General features: G+C 44.0%; 2 protein-coding genes across 2 annotated transcripts; one reads left to right on the top strand and one right to left on the bottom strand.

Moving 5' to 3' along the window:
• Positions 1-1,722: 1,722 nt before the first annotated feature.
• T265_00081 (hypothetical protein) lies at positions 1,723-16,924 on the bottom strand (the record flags this gene model as incomplete). The annotated part of the gene is made up of 8 exons (XM_009163738.1): positions 1,723-2,077; positions 7,119-7,582; positions 9,177-9,250; positions 14,193-14,349; positions 16,215-16,355; positions 16,392-16,530; positions 16,685-16,792; positions 16,826-16,924. 8 exons carry the CDS (start codon positions 16,922-16,924, stop codon positions 1,847-1,849), a joined length of 1,413 nt encoding a protein of 470 aa, XP_009162002.1.
• T265_00080 (hypothetical protein) lies at positions 8,636-13,194 on the top strand (the record flags this gene model as incomplete). The annotated part of the gene is made up of 2 exons (XM_009163737.1): positions 8,636-8,876; positions 13,052-13,194. The coding sequence occupies 2 exons, from the start codon at positions 8,636-8,638 to the stop codon at positions 13,192-13,194; spliced, it is 384 nt and encodes a 127-aa protein (XP_009162001.1).
• Positions 16,925-17,411: the final 487 nt, after the last annotated feature.

Here is a 17,411-nt window from a genome sequence, read left to right as displayed (position 1 = left end):
ATATATATATATAATCCAGACGCTCATCATCAATTAACTCGTGTCATCTGCTGTTTTCGATTAGTTGGAGGTTGGCACTCATTTGCTTGTGCATATGGTATATCCAAGTAATTAGGCCTGTGCCGTCTTAATGAGACTCGATCTGATCTGACACCGTTCCTAAGCCACTTCCTCTGATTAGTTTTTGAATATTGATCAATGACGAATTAGTCTCTGGAAGACGGGTGATGGGGCACAAATATCGATGTAGCTCCGTAACCACTAGAGTATCTTCGGGTTGGCGTAGTTGGTTAACTAATCCCACAATGTTACCAAGATCATACGAATGACAGACGTTACTGATTAGGAGATCTCGTAATCAGGTCAACACATATACAGCGGTTATAAAAAGTCACCAGTCCGCTATTCTTTTGTTTTCCGCCATCCTACTATATCTGTTGCCATAAGCTGCAGCTGCTTGAACCATTGTACGGGCGTACGGTTACCCAAATGAACTGAAACTGCCGCCAATGGAATATGTGTTTCAGCCAACTGCTCAGTGATCATATTGACACTGTTGCGGATTGTATCCAGAATGGCAAGTAGGTAGACGATGCAGTTTGGAAGAATCATCATCTCATTTAGAGGGGTATTGTGCAACCTACCACCCAGAATCAGGGATAATACCATCTTCTGACCAGGACTTTTCAGCAAGCCTGTTCATTACTTACACGGTGCTCTCACCAGATTCGAGCAATATCTCACTTCACACAGATGCCAAACATGTCTTAACTTTGCGAACGCAAAGTTTGTCTTGAATATAGGCAGTGCAACCTCATCCGAGATACCTTTGCCAACATCGATAACCTCCGAGCTACACCGAACTCTCTACCGCTTGTAGTACATCATCTTCCAGGGTGATAGCAGATGGGGATATTTCCAAATTGTGCAAAACATTTCGAGTAGGGCAAACCCAATCACAAGACGATCTAGACCAAACCAGATTTGTCACCTGCGAAATCTAGACCAGTGTCAAGAAGGATGTCGTTGAGAACAAAGTTGGAAAAGGACGAGTAAATAGGGTAAACTTGTTGCATACCATTGGTGACAAATTCTGACAGGTCCCAAATTGACCACAAACTTATTTGTATAACGACGTGTTTGTCTGGCATTCCATACGTGTACAGGCAATCCTAGTAGACGTCATGTTCTAGAGTCTCCCGAACGGTGCAACTTTGATGCACATAACCTTGACCAAGGCAGAAATGGACTTGCACCCTTCACAGACCAATGACTTAGCCAACGTAGGAAAAGTAGCCAGTTTTTGTGCACTTGGCATAAGGTTAATTCCTATGTGGCTTTGATATTCATTGCAAACTTTTTTTTAATATCGGGGTTATACTCAACTTACCCGAGGATGGGGCGGGACCCTTACGTTAGAGGGGTGCTAATTCCTAACACGTTACCACCATCCTTGAAAAGCGATCAGAACAGAATAATGAGCCTGACACTGCGTTGGCTGAGGTACGCGATTCCTGCTTTCAATCTGTAATTCTCTAGGGGATCCAGGAGAAGAGGTAAATGCATTTGATACTACAGAAGGTCCGGGAGGTTGAGTGCTCCGTCTAGTGCTCTAGTTTTCATCAAAGGTTGCGTAACGGTGTACCATAGGTTTCGCTAACCTCTGAGGTACACATTCGTCACAAAATAAGGCATTCCAAAGTGATGGACTGTTGATTTATTTGCAACCGAACCATTTTAATGACACTGAGTGAAAAACTGAACAAAAAATAAGTCATACGGAGAGCAGAATCACGGTATGAGAGGGAAAACCATAGAAAGACAACTGTGATGGGCCACTACAATATCAATGTAGCATAGTCTGAGACAAATGCATGCTGGTGGCAAGTAGGACTGAACCAATAAGGTCACCTAAGCTAGTCGTGAGGGCAATTGCGGCCAGGTCTAGCGAGGCGAGCGAGGGGTGGGGATCCGTTGTATGGGAAGCACATAGGCAAGATGCACCGGACCGCGGTGAAGTTAGGTGGCGCCAACATGTGACCACAATCCAAGTGGCAAAATGCAAAACGATGAAGACCTGGGAAGAAGAAGTAAAACGAACCGATCACACACAGCAATAAAATGCTTTGGAAAACTGCGTATTTGGATGTCCAGTAAATATTCTCGGGTGAATTTATGACAGCGGTTGAAAGTAATGCTTTCAATGGAATCTTATCGCATGGTTATGGCTATAGATTGTTAGGAGCGTTGAGGAGATAACGGATAAATAAGTAGCACTGAAATAAGTTTTACAGCCTCTCTTACAGAGGGGTCAACGCTTACTCAAGGTAAGGTCACTACAGACACGGATCTTTTTTTTAATACAGATTAACGGTCGTGGTGACCTGATTGCTTTTTCGAGTACGCTGTTGCGGATGATCTTTGAAAAGCAAGCGACAAACCAAGCTGAGTGAATCGTCCTGGTCGATTTTTAATGGATCGCAGGTGCAAATAGTCTGCGGAACGATCGCGAAGGAAGAAATGAAGTAACACTGGAGAATCACGGACCGGAAATCTGTCACAAGTTTGTACCGGACAGACGGGTTGCAGTGAAGTGGACCCTAATTATCCAGTATCGAACTTCTTTACGAGGAAAGCTTTTTAAATAACGCGTAACTGTTCCGGAATCTGTTCCTCATAAGTGGCAACTGTATGTGGACGGGCTTTTTTGGGACCGAACTGGTATTTCTGGGTTGTCCCACCAAGTGGTCCTAGTTTTCTATGCTCCCACCTATCGGGATATCCATTATCGATTAGGGTACTCGTAACAAACTTTGGCTCTGCATCAACGACGTCACGAGTGCGGACCCTGTGAGCCATGGTCGATATAGACCACACAAGATTTTGCTTGTACATCGTGTGAACAGATATATAGACCAGACAGAATTTCCCTATGTTACACTGTACTCTGTAGCATTCCGTCTGGCTTTTTCGTCAACCAGTCATCACGAAAATGGAAATTACCAATTTATGCTCTGCACTGGGACTGAGTGCAGAATGTGCAAGACTGAAATTTTTAAAATTCTCACCGGGCTACATATTGAGAGAATACTGCCGGCATACTGATGACAACTGTTTGGTGCTTTCTCTCAAAAGAAGTTTAATTTTACCCATAAAAACGTCAGCTGAAGTGGGACCGAGTGGAAAACCCATCGTCACTCCTTGTCTGCATATGGCGGCAGCGCTAAACGAAAATTCAGTATCGAATGTACACTGTTAAGCTAACTCTTTTACATCATCCACGAATGAGTGAATTAACGTGTAATTGTTGGACAAAATCGTAAACGTAATCGTCTGCTTCAACCAAAGAGGCGTTACTAAAAAGATGTGAAGTTTAAGGAACATATAATTTGTTTGCTGAACTGCAGATTGTGCACTCAGTATACTCGAAAGTCGTGCGTAGGGGGTGTGTGTACGGTTGATTTCTGATTGGATCGAGTATTCGCCTCAGCTACCGAACGACCAAAATGTAGTGGGATACGACGGGCCTTTCTGTTCGGGATTCTTGCATATGTGGCACCTGATGGTCTGTGATTTCCGTATATTGTCCTGGCGGACACTTTTGTCCTTTTGGACCCCTTTAAGAGAAAGCCCGTAGATCCTTCAGTGCTTTCATGTTTGCATATGATAAAACTTCCGTGGTAATGAAAGTTTCGACGGTAATTGTGGCAAATGTTGACATCTTCCGTATTAAATTTACCTTGAGTATAACGGTATGTACGCCGTCATTGAATGATTTTATTGAATAGTACTTCAGGGTGGGTTTCTAAATCTACTTGGTCCGTTTTTTGTGAGCGACAATTTAGGGCCTACGGATAACACCTCGGGTGACACCCCATCAACCACATATATTTGAAAAAAAATTGTGAATGTAAAGTTCTGGTCCTTTCGGAAGTGCTAGAAAAGTTCTGCTGTCTTCAGCTGTCTCTTTTGTGTTCCACGCTCCGTGATTGAAGTTACAAAGCCGTTGTATTGGTTATCCTAATTTGGCCGTGGGTATTCACAATCTTGCCTGCATCGACTCGCAAAACATTCCAGTTCCGCGAGTCATTTGACTCGACCAATGAGATCCATAAAACTCAGTCGGGTACATTCTGCACCTAGTTTGCGTCACTTTCGTGATGATGGGTTGACTAGTAAGCCAGACAGAATGCTACAGAGTAGAGTACAACATACGGAAATTCTGTCTGGTCTATGGCTCTGCTACACGATGTACAAGCTAAATATTATGTGGTGTATATCGATCATGGCTCACAGGGGCCGCACTCGTGACGTCGTTGATGCAGAGCCAAAGTTTGTTACGAGTACCCTTATCGAAAATGGATACCCCGATAGGTGGGAGCATAGAAGAGCCAAAGTTGTTACGAGTACCCTTATCGAAAATGGATACCCCGATAGGTGGGAGCATAGAAAACTACGTCCACTTGGTGGGACAGAACTCAGAAATGCCGGTTCGGTCCCGAAAAAAACCGTCCACAAAGATTCCGAGACAATTACACGTTATTTAAAAGCTTCCCTCCGAAAGAAGCTCAATACGGGACAATCAGGGTCCATTTCACTGCTACCCGTCTGTCCCACACAAACCTTAAACAGGGATTGCTAGCCCGTGACAATTCAAGCCCGCGACTTCAAGCCACCCCAGAATTTACCATGCCAAATCTTTCAGCGTGATTGGTCAAGTACCGTCCAGAGATCATCCACAAAAACACTTGAAGAAGCACGGGTGATTGCAATCCGGATACATATTCAAAGCAATCGTTCGAAAATACCTTCTTCAGTGATGACATAATCATTCTAACCAGTGTGAAACAAAGTGGAGTGCATTAGCAGAGCATATTTTCGACCATAGCAGAAGTTCAAGCTCATTCATGTGATAGGTACGATTGGCTTCTTGTCGTTGCTCCACCGGTACGTGTTGGTGCACCTGAACTGCAAATGTTCACACCCTAAACGATGGGATTGGTCAGCACGACGCCGCCCATATCCACCGACTTGGTTGTCGATTGACTGACCTATCGACCAGGACTTATCAGTCAGACAGTTCTGAGAAGGAATGAAATGTGCGGAGTTTGTAGGATTTGCTATCATATACTACTTTCAGTTGGACAATTCTCCAGTCCTAAAAGGATTATTCAGAACAGTCCAGACCGGAGGAGAGAAGCAATGACCTCATTTTATCGCTCACACGCGTCGGAAATGCTAGATTGTAACAAGCACTTACTCCACTACTCTAGTACAAATGTAGGCCGGTGAATGTATTAACAGCATCCAGTGTCCTGAGTATCTCAGTTTGCAGGACATTCGAGATATCGCGGTATACCATAAACGTGAGATTCAGTTGAGTCTCCAGTAAAAACCCAGTTGATGTGCTAATGAGTGTATTTGTTGAGAAGTGTCCGATTTCGGTTCAAGTAAAACATGAAGTTAACGGAAACTCGGGGAGTGCAGTTACCTGATGCGTCCTAGGAAGGGCGAAACCGGTCGTGGCTGCAGCAACCTTGCGAGCAGTTTCCTTTAGGTAATGTGACCTTTTCTATACTAACGAACCGAGTATTTCATTTCCGTTCATCATTTTTTAAACTGTCGCTCTCAAACTCCTGCATGAAGGAGATTCCATTACACACCAAAGTTGGCAAAACTGCTTGGTACCATATAACTTTGAGTAGTGTTCAAGGCAAAATAATTCACTCTACGTTTATCAATCAGATCCACGAGGGCATTCAGTTATACAGAATATGTTCAGCGAATAAATGTATCTTGATTTCGGTTTGCTATAATAACTAGCTCAATAACTCTCCTATCATCCAAGTTCTCCTTGATGCAAAACTGCACTTGGACGGTTTTCTGAAGCGACGCGGTCGTCTGCATCAGAATGACTAGTGGAGTTAACTTTTCCGGACACTAGAGAAGGGAAATCCAGTATTGTGTGGATGCCCACTATTCAGTTCTACGGTGTGTGAATTGATGTCCGCAGTAGATACGTGGAAGACTGCAACTGCGCTAGGGTCTTAGTTGCTAATATCTAGAGAAGGGCTTGACCTGCTTTTTTAGCCCCTAAGCATCCTAACTAGCAAGATGTCACGTGACGCCGGAAACAGCAATCTGTAATCAATAAACAGGCGAAATTTCCTGTAGATTTATTGTATTTTCAGGATACTGTAATCTTTCACTGCACAACAGTGAAGCATCAGTGTCAACACTGAAGTTGCTGTCTTCGTTATTGATGATGATGGGTTTTCCGCCGGTCAAATTTAGTAGCTTTACGACAGTTAGGCAGCGTCATCTGAACTGGGCTGAATAATCTATTCTTTATCTCATCACGTGATCATCTAAAAACCCGGACTACTACAAATGAATCAACAGCCACACAACTGAGTTTTCATCGAACGGTTCAGCTCACCAATAGTTAAAAGTGTCTTTAGAATTCACGATAACAAATGAAAGAACGAATTTATAGTCCAGGAATGATTGTACACCTCATTATCCTTAACAACACACACACACCAAAAGATTACTCCCGAGTCTAATTGTGAAATTCAGCTAAACTTCACAACTGGACAACTAAGCTCACCAGGGATGAATAGAAATCAATGTGTTCGTACCTCCCGATTTCAAAAAAATGTGGTATCCCCTGTGGTATCCAGGAGCTACTGAAATCTTCCGGTCACCTTTGGTGGGAAACAGTCTTTGGGGCCACATAGAACCTAGGGTGAGAACAAAGCTCTACAAGCTGAAAACTTGCCGGCCAATGGTGATACGGGTCTGAGGAACGTGCTCCAGTCGATCAAACATACATTCCACCAAAGACGAACTCGGGTTGCGAATATACAACTGGCATCGGTCAGTCTTAGTGAACATCGACGTCAAATGACCCAGAGACAGATAGGTGACCAATAACGAACGAACATAGTTGAACATTTAGCGAACCACGTAAAGTGGCAAACAACGGTGTCTGTAATCCAATAAAACCTCATGGTGTTGCAGTAATGATCTGACGACTTACTAACGTAAGAGACAATTAAAGACAAAATGAGACAATAGAGTTAGAAAAATGAACCAAAAGCGATTCCCCTACTAACCTGCAGGAACCCAGCTGAAAGGTACGCGACAATTGTACTCAGTGGAAGGGTTTCGTGAGCATCTTCCGATTCCAGCATTTTATGCAGCATCAAACTAACCATAGCAAGGATCAAATGAATGGGTAAACAGCAGAATAGTATAAGCCGAGATGCACGGCGTGAATCGGATTCCACGTCTAATTCCAATTGCCGTTGTTGTGAATTGGGTACGTTGTAGTCATGTTCAGTTGATATCAAATGCCAACAGTTACAAGGTAAAGAAGAGATAAACGGAGAAGAGTTGGTCTCGCTGTTGTGTGGAACATCGGAGGAGCACTCCGGACTCGTGTAGTGCTCGTGTTGGTTCTGATCCACTTCATTCGAAGGCTTACGGGACCAGGGAGGCGAAAGTGGCCGTTTGCGGGCGGCATGGATTCGGGTAATCATTCGGCTGACTACAATCGATCCAAAACAGCCCCCAACACCTACAGGAAAGGAAAGAAGAGAAGAAGAAGCGTTCAGCTGTAGCACCCTTTCGGTGCCTACCTGCCATGCCACCCAAAGGAAGCACGAGGGCTGGGATACTGCCAGGTTGCCCAAGCCTAGACAGGGGAAGTCGAGTGGTGGAGGTCGGATTCGAACCACGAACCTTCCGGTCAGTAAATTCGCGCTCTAACCACTTGGGTCATCTCACCCCAGGAAAGGAAAGGGTAATTTGAAAAGCAAAGAATCAACAAACCAAGTGATACCGCGCTCTAACCCTTGGGTCATCTCACCCCAGGAAAGGAAAGGGTAATTTGAAAAGCAAAGAATCAACAAACCAAGTGATACCGGAATACGCGTGTACATTGCATTGGAGACAAACGATGCTGATAAGAAACTCAATAGTGCTTTAAATAGAATATTCGCACAGAACAAGACCAAGTTCGAATTTCAGGGTCGGTGGCGGAAACTACTGTCACTGAGAAGAGGATTTAGGCTGTCGATACATGAAGTTGGAATTTTAGTAGTATGAGTGTACATGTCACATTAGGGGAGTAGATTAGACGCATGCTCTACTCTTCAAGAAGAAATACTGGTTCAGACATATCCTACAACCATTTCAGCATTGAACAGAAGAATATCCAATTTAATAAAAAAACATCTAAGTAGGAAACCAACGGAGCGGTCACATAGTATGTCCAATAAGGGCTATATGTGCTACATCAACCAGAAAAGTGACAATCACAGTGATACCAGCAAAAATAACGCGTAAAATAGAAGGCAGGTAATGTAAGAATAGTTCAGCAGCCACAATCACTTGCTACGCAGAAGCACACGCCGGAGAAAATGAGAGCAAACATGTCGATAAGATGCAAAAAACGGCCCTTCGTTGCGCTGATGTATACCAGTGCGGGTCGATAGGTGCGTCTGTACTGTATGTACACAATGATAGCGTTCAATGGACATCAATAGTTCCGCAGTGAATTATAGGACAGCTAGTGAAACGCAATGCACAAGTGGGAGCAGAAAAGCGTTCAAGGCACGTATTTCCTCGTATGAAGGCCTGTAACGAGGTTGTGAAGTTGCAACGTTCTGATTTATCGTGCCAAAATAATTGTGAGCAAGAAGTTACCCAAGTGTTCCTTGGAACCCATCGGGAGAAATTAGAAGCAATCATTGCGCAGTGTGATATTGCATCTATGGACCTATCCAAAGGTGGTGCATCTACAAAGCTCTTCAGAAGCATGATGCAACCGAAATCAGTTCACAGACAAAAGTTGCTGCCTTTGGGCTCTTGTATGTGAGAAAGCTCGCGTGTGGCAAGGAGGGAACTACTGTCCACTGGGTTGCATAAGGCATAGTCCAATTTTGTCAGGGACAGTCTATAAAAGTTAAACAAAAACGGGCGATAAGTCTAATTTTAACTTAAACCACTGAAGGAATCAATTTTACTTCCAAGCAAACAGGTTTTTTTATTTCCTCCCAAAAAAAACATTTTCCTACGATTATCAGGGGAGAGAGCGAAAATGGGAAAAACAGAGTGCAGTTAAAAAACGCAACAAATATGCTGTGAGGCTCACAGGGTACCCAACTAACCATTGATAGCGATTTGTAAGCGGGCCAAGTTTTTCAAGCGTTGATCGAAGTGAGCCAGCACTTGGCCACTAAGGCTGAAATTCAGAAAGAGATGAGCAGGATACAATAAGGGTGCTATGACCGCACAAAGAGGTGAAGGATCTGAGTAACATGTAAATTTGTGACCGTATGGATGGCGCATCCGAGTTTATCATGCACGCCGAGTAAACAAAGTATGGTAGGATGTTGAATAATGCGTAGTAACGACCACCTACACTTTGTTACTGGACAAGAAATAAGGCTTCTGAAAATACTAAGGGATCGACAAATGAAAACGTTTAACTCGGATGCACTTTTCAGGAAAAGCTATCAATGCGTCTGCATCCACTGTTTCAAACTCTGTTGGTCTCTTAGCCGTGAGACAATCAGAAATTTACCAGGTATATATTCACAGTTGAAAGTAGCAGCTTGCTTGTCAAAACGAATTTTCACCCATGTTACTTGTTTAGGTTACTAATACCAGGTGCAACCTTGAGGTGAAGTTATTTGGTGGGACTTCTTCAGTTCTGAGCACAAAGCTTACTCAGTTGTCCTACTCCAAGGAGTACATGCCTTATTGGACCCCTTAAGTTCCTGTTATATATGACACTCCAGAAAAACTACTCGCAAGTTCGGACCGGTTTTGAAGGTCACGTTACAGAAAAGTTTCTCCTTCCGAAGAAAACAAAAATAAGACGTACGATGCCTACCGTAGCGGAGGCAGTTGCAGCGCCAACCAGCCACTGAATTTGACTGGAGTGATACCATACGTTTTTCGAGTTGTAACGTCTCAGTATTTTCATAAGATATCTTGGCCAGATCCCCAAGATGAACCGGGAAGGCGCCAGCATGCTTCAAGATAAATCTGACGCGAAGTTATCATGTCCAGTGTGCTTGCAAAGATCCTAGTTCCACTTCGCGTGCGAGACCTCCTGCATTACACATTCTGGCTTCATACTGAATCAGTTTCGACGCTTTCTAGGCACCCCTCATCAAGCGTTTTGCGGGTGTTTGGGACTCTCGAACCCATCCAACGAATCACTCAGGTGTCTGACTAACATACTCTGACGCAAAGTAGATGAAGCACTATACACACGCAGATGGGTCCCCTATGGGAAGCTTGTCTTTCAGGTTGGAACTGATCACTGCTCCGTCGGGTGACGGTTAGGAATGCGCGCTGCAGCAGGTGTACCCGAATACGATGCAGTCATTCAACTGTAAAGCCCCCTTGAAAGGGAGTTAATTAAAGAGAAGTTTTTTCTCAAAGTAACACTAATAACAAATTAGCTGAACGCTCTCTGGCAGCACATTGGCAAACTGGCGCGTAAATGACCAAACCAAAGCATGGAGTTTAAACGTCGAACATCCAACAGTGCTAGATCCACTGCCCTTATGCTAGTCACATATTTATTACTGTCATGAAAGTTTGGCACTAGTTGAGTCATTGTGCATGCATGAAATAGAATGGTTCAGTCCCATCTTGAACACTTTACTGAAGCGGCTTAGCGATCATTCACTGTCTCCTATTTCAGATGATCATGGCCTAAGCTTTTTCCTTGTTGCTCCACTGCGGAGGTAGTGGAAACTGGTGAAACAGCACTAGATCCGATCAAGAACATGTTGAATAATAATGGCTATTCAGAGAAATTTTCATCGAAAAACGCACGCCTCAATCAAAAGTTATGGTAATGGTGACCGTTTGTTAGTGAAATTTCTTGTAAGATATCTACCTGCCCCATGGCTGATAGTATTACAAGCAATTTCAAAGCGGCCAAACTTATGTGTTAACCGATCGACAATCATTCCGTGGCTCAAGGACAGGTGACTACAAGTACGCGTTTATATCAATTCAGTTGGATTAAGTTGTAAAACCATGGGACAAATAATAAGCGGTTGGATTCATGAATTGCAATTCAGGACACGCTAACGGACTGATTTCGTGGCATCAAATCACAATGCTGACAAAAAATCTTTTTCACGCCTTACCGCGTGTCTTTTACAGTCACAAGGGTTTGGGAAGTCAAATTTGGGGTGCAAGTGAGACACCTGTTCTTGGCTTTTTCGGGCCAGACTTGTGGAAACAAAAATCCATTCAAATCTGTCAAAAGTACTACACCTCGAGCATCGGAAAAATAGGCACTTTTAAAGATATGCTGATCTTCGCCAACCCATATAACCAAACAGTATGCTGATAAGTGGAATGGCTGCGTTGTAAATTTTCAGATGCGCTTTACTCATATGCATGTTGAAATATTGTGAGTTGTTTGTCTGAGGGGGAATACTTGGACAAAAGTCATTCATACATACTACAGAGCACCTCAAAAAAATGAAAACAACAGGACCGTGTGAAAGAAGACTGCATAGAAAAGGGGGCTATGGTTAAAAAGGGAAGTTAAAAGTACAGCTGGATGTGGTGTCTCCATAGGGCCTTAGACAACAGTGGCGTGCTAAGGTGCACTTTTCTGTTCGGCTACATAGCAAATAAAATCTTCGTGGACTTGATATGCAAAAAAACAGTTTCTAAACCACCCTAATACCTTTACAGCATCGTTTCCTATTTCTACCAGGACGCCTCTTGAAAAAAAAACAGAGTCCTGGCGGTATAATGAAAAAAACAAATAGACTAGGTGATAAACACAGTAATGGTGATGTGAATAGATTCGGTAATGTTCAAAGATTTCGTCCTGTTGGTGAAACCAACCCACGCCAACAAGGGCGAAGCAGGTATCCAGTACTTCTCGGCTTTTCAGTATAGACTAGCTTCACTAACAGGATGAGATCTCTGTTGATAAACGCTGTGGTTGGATTTATGCTCCCCGTCTATAACGATTCTCCGAATAACAACACCTTCAACATAACTGATTGTGTAGCCCAAGAGTTACGTTTCTACGTCTTGTTGCCAGAACAACACTCTCATATACAACGTACGACTGATTTCTTTCTCTAATAACATGGTTTCTATGGTCAAAGTAATAAAGGTCAACTAAAGCCCATAACGCAGTCCGGCGCATGCTGTTCCTTAACGTAATTGGAAAACATAAAGTAACCAAAACATTAGTGCGTTCGAAATACTTCTTCTCTAGTAACACCTAATTCGACCGAAAGAACGACGCTAACAACTGAGAGGAATCAAGTTTAAGAACAGCCGCAAATAGACAAATCTTACCAAAAAATCTAATGGAGACAGTCATTACTGGGTGATTCGTTACACAGGTTGTACTATGCTTTAAGTCAACCTCTCTTGACAATCGCTCAACCTAAAACGCTGTGTTACGAATGCTCTCGCATACTCTTGCTCAGGTGGTTTGGTTACATCAACGAACTGACATTTTAAGCCGTCTGCAGTATCAATGTTTTCGGTGAGCAACGAACCGTGGTGAGACGTTACGTGTAATGGCATGGCAGCTAAGCACCGAAAGGGTGCTACAGCTGAACGATTACTTTTATACGTGTCACTGTGAGCATAACCAATCAATAACCTCCAGCAACTGTGGAGGTTACATCTGACCTTTAAACCCTGATTCAGATGCACTGACTATTGCATTCACTATGCACTCACTATTGCCAAATGTGACTCATGGATAAAAAGGTTGGTATTCGCACTAGTCTTGTTCAATCAGTTCCCAACGTGCATCCATATGACTGTCTCGACAGTCCACATTAAAGTTTGGAACTACTGTACTCGACTTTGGCTCTTATTAGAAGTACACGTCCTCAGGAACGCCAAGATGTGAACTCCAGGTTTGACAAACTAGGGTAAAGTACGATTTAATTGTAACTTATGCGACTCACACGAGTGTACCTGTTATATCTGCTGATTCGCCAATCTGTGGTGTCTGACTGCTGACCCGCTCCAGTGCCTAGTGCCGGAAAAAAGACTCACAGAAGGGAGCACAACAACTATATTCCGAACAAGCGAGTGCGAGGGCGTGAGTGCGAAAACACAACGGCCTTAAGCCAGTTATTGGAAGGACACTGTCTGAACTTGGTCCAACGCTGACGCACGCGGTCTGATTTTGGTACGAGACTGTGACGCGCTGCATATTGAGGGGGCGTTGTCTATCTGGCCAGCATCTAGCGGAGCCGAGGCTCTCAACAGATTTCGAGCATTCGGTGGTTGCTTTTAGGGATCCGACCTTCCTGATGGTACCAGACAAATATGAGTGTTTTATCTACTCAGAATTAGCTTGCCTAACCACATCCATGAGCGAACGAAACCAAACAGTCCTCAGTTACTGGTCCGCGGAAGTACAGTATACTAAAAGTATTGCAACCGGGACAACTAATGCGGCAAAAAAAATGTGGGAACGGTCGAAAAAGACCGAGATCACCTCTAACATTTGAAACACGTTTTTGAGTCAAGTGGGACTCAAATCAAACGTCAGAAAACTTATGGAATGAAACAGCGACCCAGGAAAAACCGAAAGCAAGATATTAACGACAGCTGGAAACATTGATAGTGTTCAAATTAGCATTACGAAAGGCACAATACTGTACAAACGGGTGAAGAATGTGCCTTAATAACTTAACGAGTTTCTCATTACGAGTGGTTCAACTACTACGGCCAGCAAAATTAATCTGGCATTCAATTTTGGCTGGAATCAAGGCGTAAGTTCCCAACCGACTAGCAGAAATGCCCACGCAGCCTTTAATCTCTTTCAGCGAAATACAACTATCAGAAGACTGAAAAACTGCAGCAAAGAGAGGGCTGTTAGCTTCCAAGCAAAAGTAATCAAGGACTGTCTCGAAATGCAGGTACCAACATAGGCGACCGAAAACGGAATGGATTAAAAGAGACCCAGCTAGCTGTACTGTTGGACTTCCTGTGCGACAGCATCATTTGTACTTAAGTTCATTATCCTAAATTCACCAAACTCCGTCTTTCTTGACGTCAAAGAGTGATAGAGATACGAGACTTATGTCAAACGGAGGGACAAAAAGATGAAGGGATGATCAAACACATGCATTACTCGCCTGCTCATCAGAACGGCACCCAACAGTGGCATGATGGAACCCATAAGCGTGTTTCGATTGATCAAAAGACCTCGGAGTTCAGCTGGTGTGTTCATCGTTTCGTCACATTTTAAAAGAAATGGGCCAAAGAAGAAAACCGCAAGTACAATGACGAAAGCTAGTATCTGAGCTCCATCTGGAACTGTAAGAAAGGAATGGATTGTGAAAAGTTCGGATAGACGGACAAAGAAATGAAAATAGCACGCGCGACACAGAAAAACACGTTAATGATCAGACTCAGGGTGGTAATTTGCTCGGAAGTATTGGGGTAGGCAGAATGTTGGTATTGCGCAGAACCAGATGGTATTCACGGGTAGAATAGTTGAATGCATGGGTAGAACAAGCCGGCATCGCACCAGGATAAACAGTAACTTGGAGATTGGGTATAGAGGACTGAGACAGCCTTGGCCAGGAAACAGACGAAGACTACCGGTAGGCCATCAGATTGGGCATCATCATCATTATCTACAGCGTAACATCAGCATTCAATACGAAACTTCACTGACGTACGAATGTGACATGAAAGTATTGTTCGTTGTGAGAATCATGGTTGTACGTGAGCTGAAACACTACTAGGGGGGTCAGACCTAGGCAGCAGTACGGTTTGGGTTCTCGATTAAGACATTTGGCTCAAAAGCCTGATCACGAGGCAGCGGTGTTTGGTGGGAAACGCCATTGTACTGCCATTTTTAAAGAGCAAATGGTCAGACATGTCTCAATCCCCAGCCTGGAAGATCAGAAAACCATGTTGGTCAGATTCTAACCACTGACCATTGACAGCCTCTGCGAGTGTCTCATGGAAACTCCCTAGTATAGTTGATTGGGTTACGGAGGAACACAAACTGTCACGCCACGGTAAGGTCCAGTCCCTATGTGATGGCCAGACTGGGCATGGCAGTCACGGTACCGTCATCGCAACGCCGTGCTTTGGTTCATGCATAGTCTCGTACACGGACGTCCCGGGTGAAGCAATTAGAGTTACTGAATACGCTTGAGGCCGTTAGGGTTAATCAAGCAATTACGGAGGAGCGGAACACGTGGGGATCCTAGCAATAAAGCGAACATATTCAGCAGCAAGAATCGAAAACAAAACAATTGAGAACGTCGGAGATGGTGGGTAGACCTAATGCCTGCAGCAGAAACCGGTCCAGGAAAACGCCGGGATGGAGATCGTGTAGTAAGATGCGCCGGTAATAGTCTTAGGCCTCTAGAACACACGAGAACTTACTTACTGAACGTATACGCAGCTCGGACAACTAGCAAAGTTAACCAGACAGTAACTGGTATATGTACAGTGTACTATGGGAAGAATGTGATTAGTCCCGGAAAGCAACCCACCATACGTCTTGTCGTGAATGGGATGTGGCAGGTGGATACAGCAGGATCAATCGCGTGCCCAATCGGTCATCAGCTTGCCATTTGCCTTAGCACCATTTGGACACAAACATCAACTGTGTAAACGAGGAATGGGAACCGAAGAAATTTTTCAAATTAACCCCGACAAACTTCAATTTAAGAACGCGCCTAGCTTAATACTCGTCAAGCGCGCAGTAATTAGAATATAATGGTTCAACTCTGTTACTATTTCAGTGTATAGCTGCCGCGCAAACCGAAAGAGGCATGAGGGTTGAGATATTACCGGGTTACCCAAGCCTACACAGACGTAGTCGAGAAGCCAGGTTTGGGTTCGAATCATGAACTATGCGATCGGTAGCTCTACGCCTTGACCGCTGAGCTATCCCGAGCTTAATGTGGGTGGTGACCGCGGGCAGTTGCAGCCAATGGTAACCAAAGCCGATCCATTGGGACCAGGTTATTTGGGGTTGAGAAAATACAGTCACCATGAGATCAAAGCTAACTATCCGAATCGTAAATCCAAGTCAGCCTAACTCACCAAGGTGTTACTAGTGTCTAATAATAAATCATGTAGCATAACTTTACTCACATATCCGTTCTAGACGATGGATTAGACAAGATGAAACGAAATCACAATGACAAAGCACTCACATTCTGTGGAATAGTAGTTCGCCCACAGTAATAAAGTAACCGTTCCGAGATCACCAAATGCAGCGGCCATCGGTGGTGCCACGTTATCCGGATCCGTACCAAGATACATACAGCACACGATCAGTGCGAAGACGAGAAAACCTCATCCAAAATTCAAACATTAAACCAGGAACTCACTTAATGTGCAAAGAGCCAGTGCACATGTTATCACAGACACTGCGGTTAAATGTAACAGATTTGCAAACTTGTATTCCGTCGGTGAATACATAATCACACAAAGGGTGGAAATCACGATGGCAGCTGACACACCTTGCATCTAAACAAATGTAAGGTTAGTTATTGCTACTGACCAGTATATAAGCTAATGTAGAGAAGAACATTTGTATAGCCTGTCGGTTGACTTCCGTCTTGATGTTTGCCTGATAAATACATGGGCGTAAGAAAGCTCAAGAGATACAACAAAAGCGTACCAGCGTGGCGAGACGTGAAGACAACGTCACCTCAAGGTTGCCCTTAAGTCCTATAAGCGGAGGGATAATTGCCAACAGCTGAGGGTCAAACTGTCCGGCTTGTGTTCTCTAAAAATGTCGTTTTCGAATATGCGAACATACCTTCACCTTATCCAAGTACGTTCCTGCAAATACCATTCCCATACCAGCAAACAAGCACGCTGGAACAATCTCACGAAGCCTCGGAGTTCCGGTATCCATTATGATCTTGCTATGGTTGGTCCATACCACACAGCCTATCCATCAACCGAATAGCAAACGAGGGTTCAAATACTGTAAATAAACAGAAATAAGGGCAGATTTGAAGGCGGTTCGATCAACGGAGTATAAGTACACTGGTTGTTGTTACTTGCAAAACCGACGCAGGGCGAACGGAGTCATCAGTCCTGACTTCTGGGCCACAACAGGAGAGATATTAATGGAAAGGCGCGAGGGGGGAAAAGGAGAGAAAAAGAAGAGAGGTGTCAGCAGTGGCCTGTTTTCGCTTACCTGCCATGTTGTATGCAGGAAGTAAGGCAACCCGGCCGATGGCACGCGAGGGTCGATGTGGCATCAGTATATTTGTATGGGGACAATTCATAGGCTGGGATACTGCCAGAACACCCACACCCAGACGGGAGGACGACTGAAAGCCTTGATCAAAGCCTTTGGCTAAAAAGCCTGGCCGCAAAGAAGCGGCGTTTGGCAA

The sequence above is a fragment of the Opisthorchis viverrini genome (genome assembly GCF_000715545.1).
Source record: "Opisthorchis viverrini unplaced genomic scaffold opera_v5_1, whole genome shotgun sequence".
Lineage (NCBI taxonomy): Eukaryota > Metazoa > Platyhelminthes > Trematoda > Opisthorchiida > Opisthorchiidae > Opisthorchis > Opisthorchis viverrini.
Note: the sequence above shows the minus strand (reverse complement) of the source record. Positions and strands in the feature narration are given on the sequence as shown.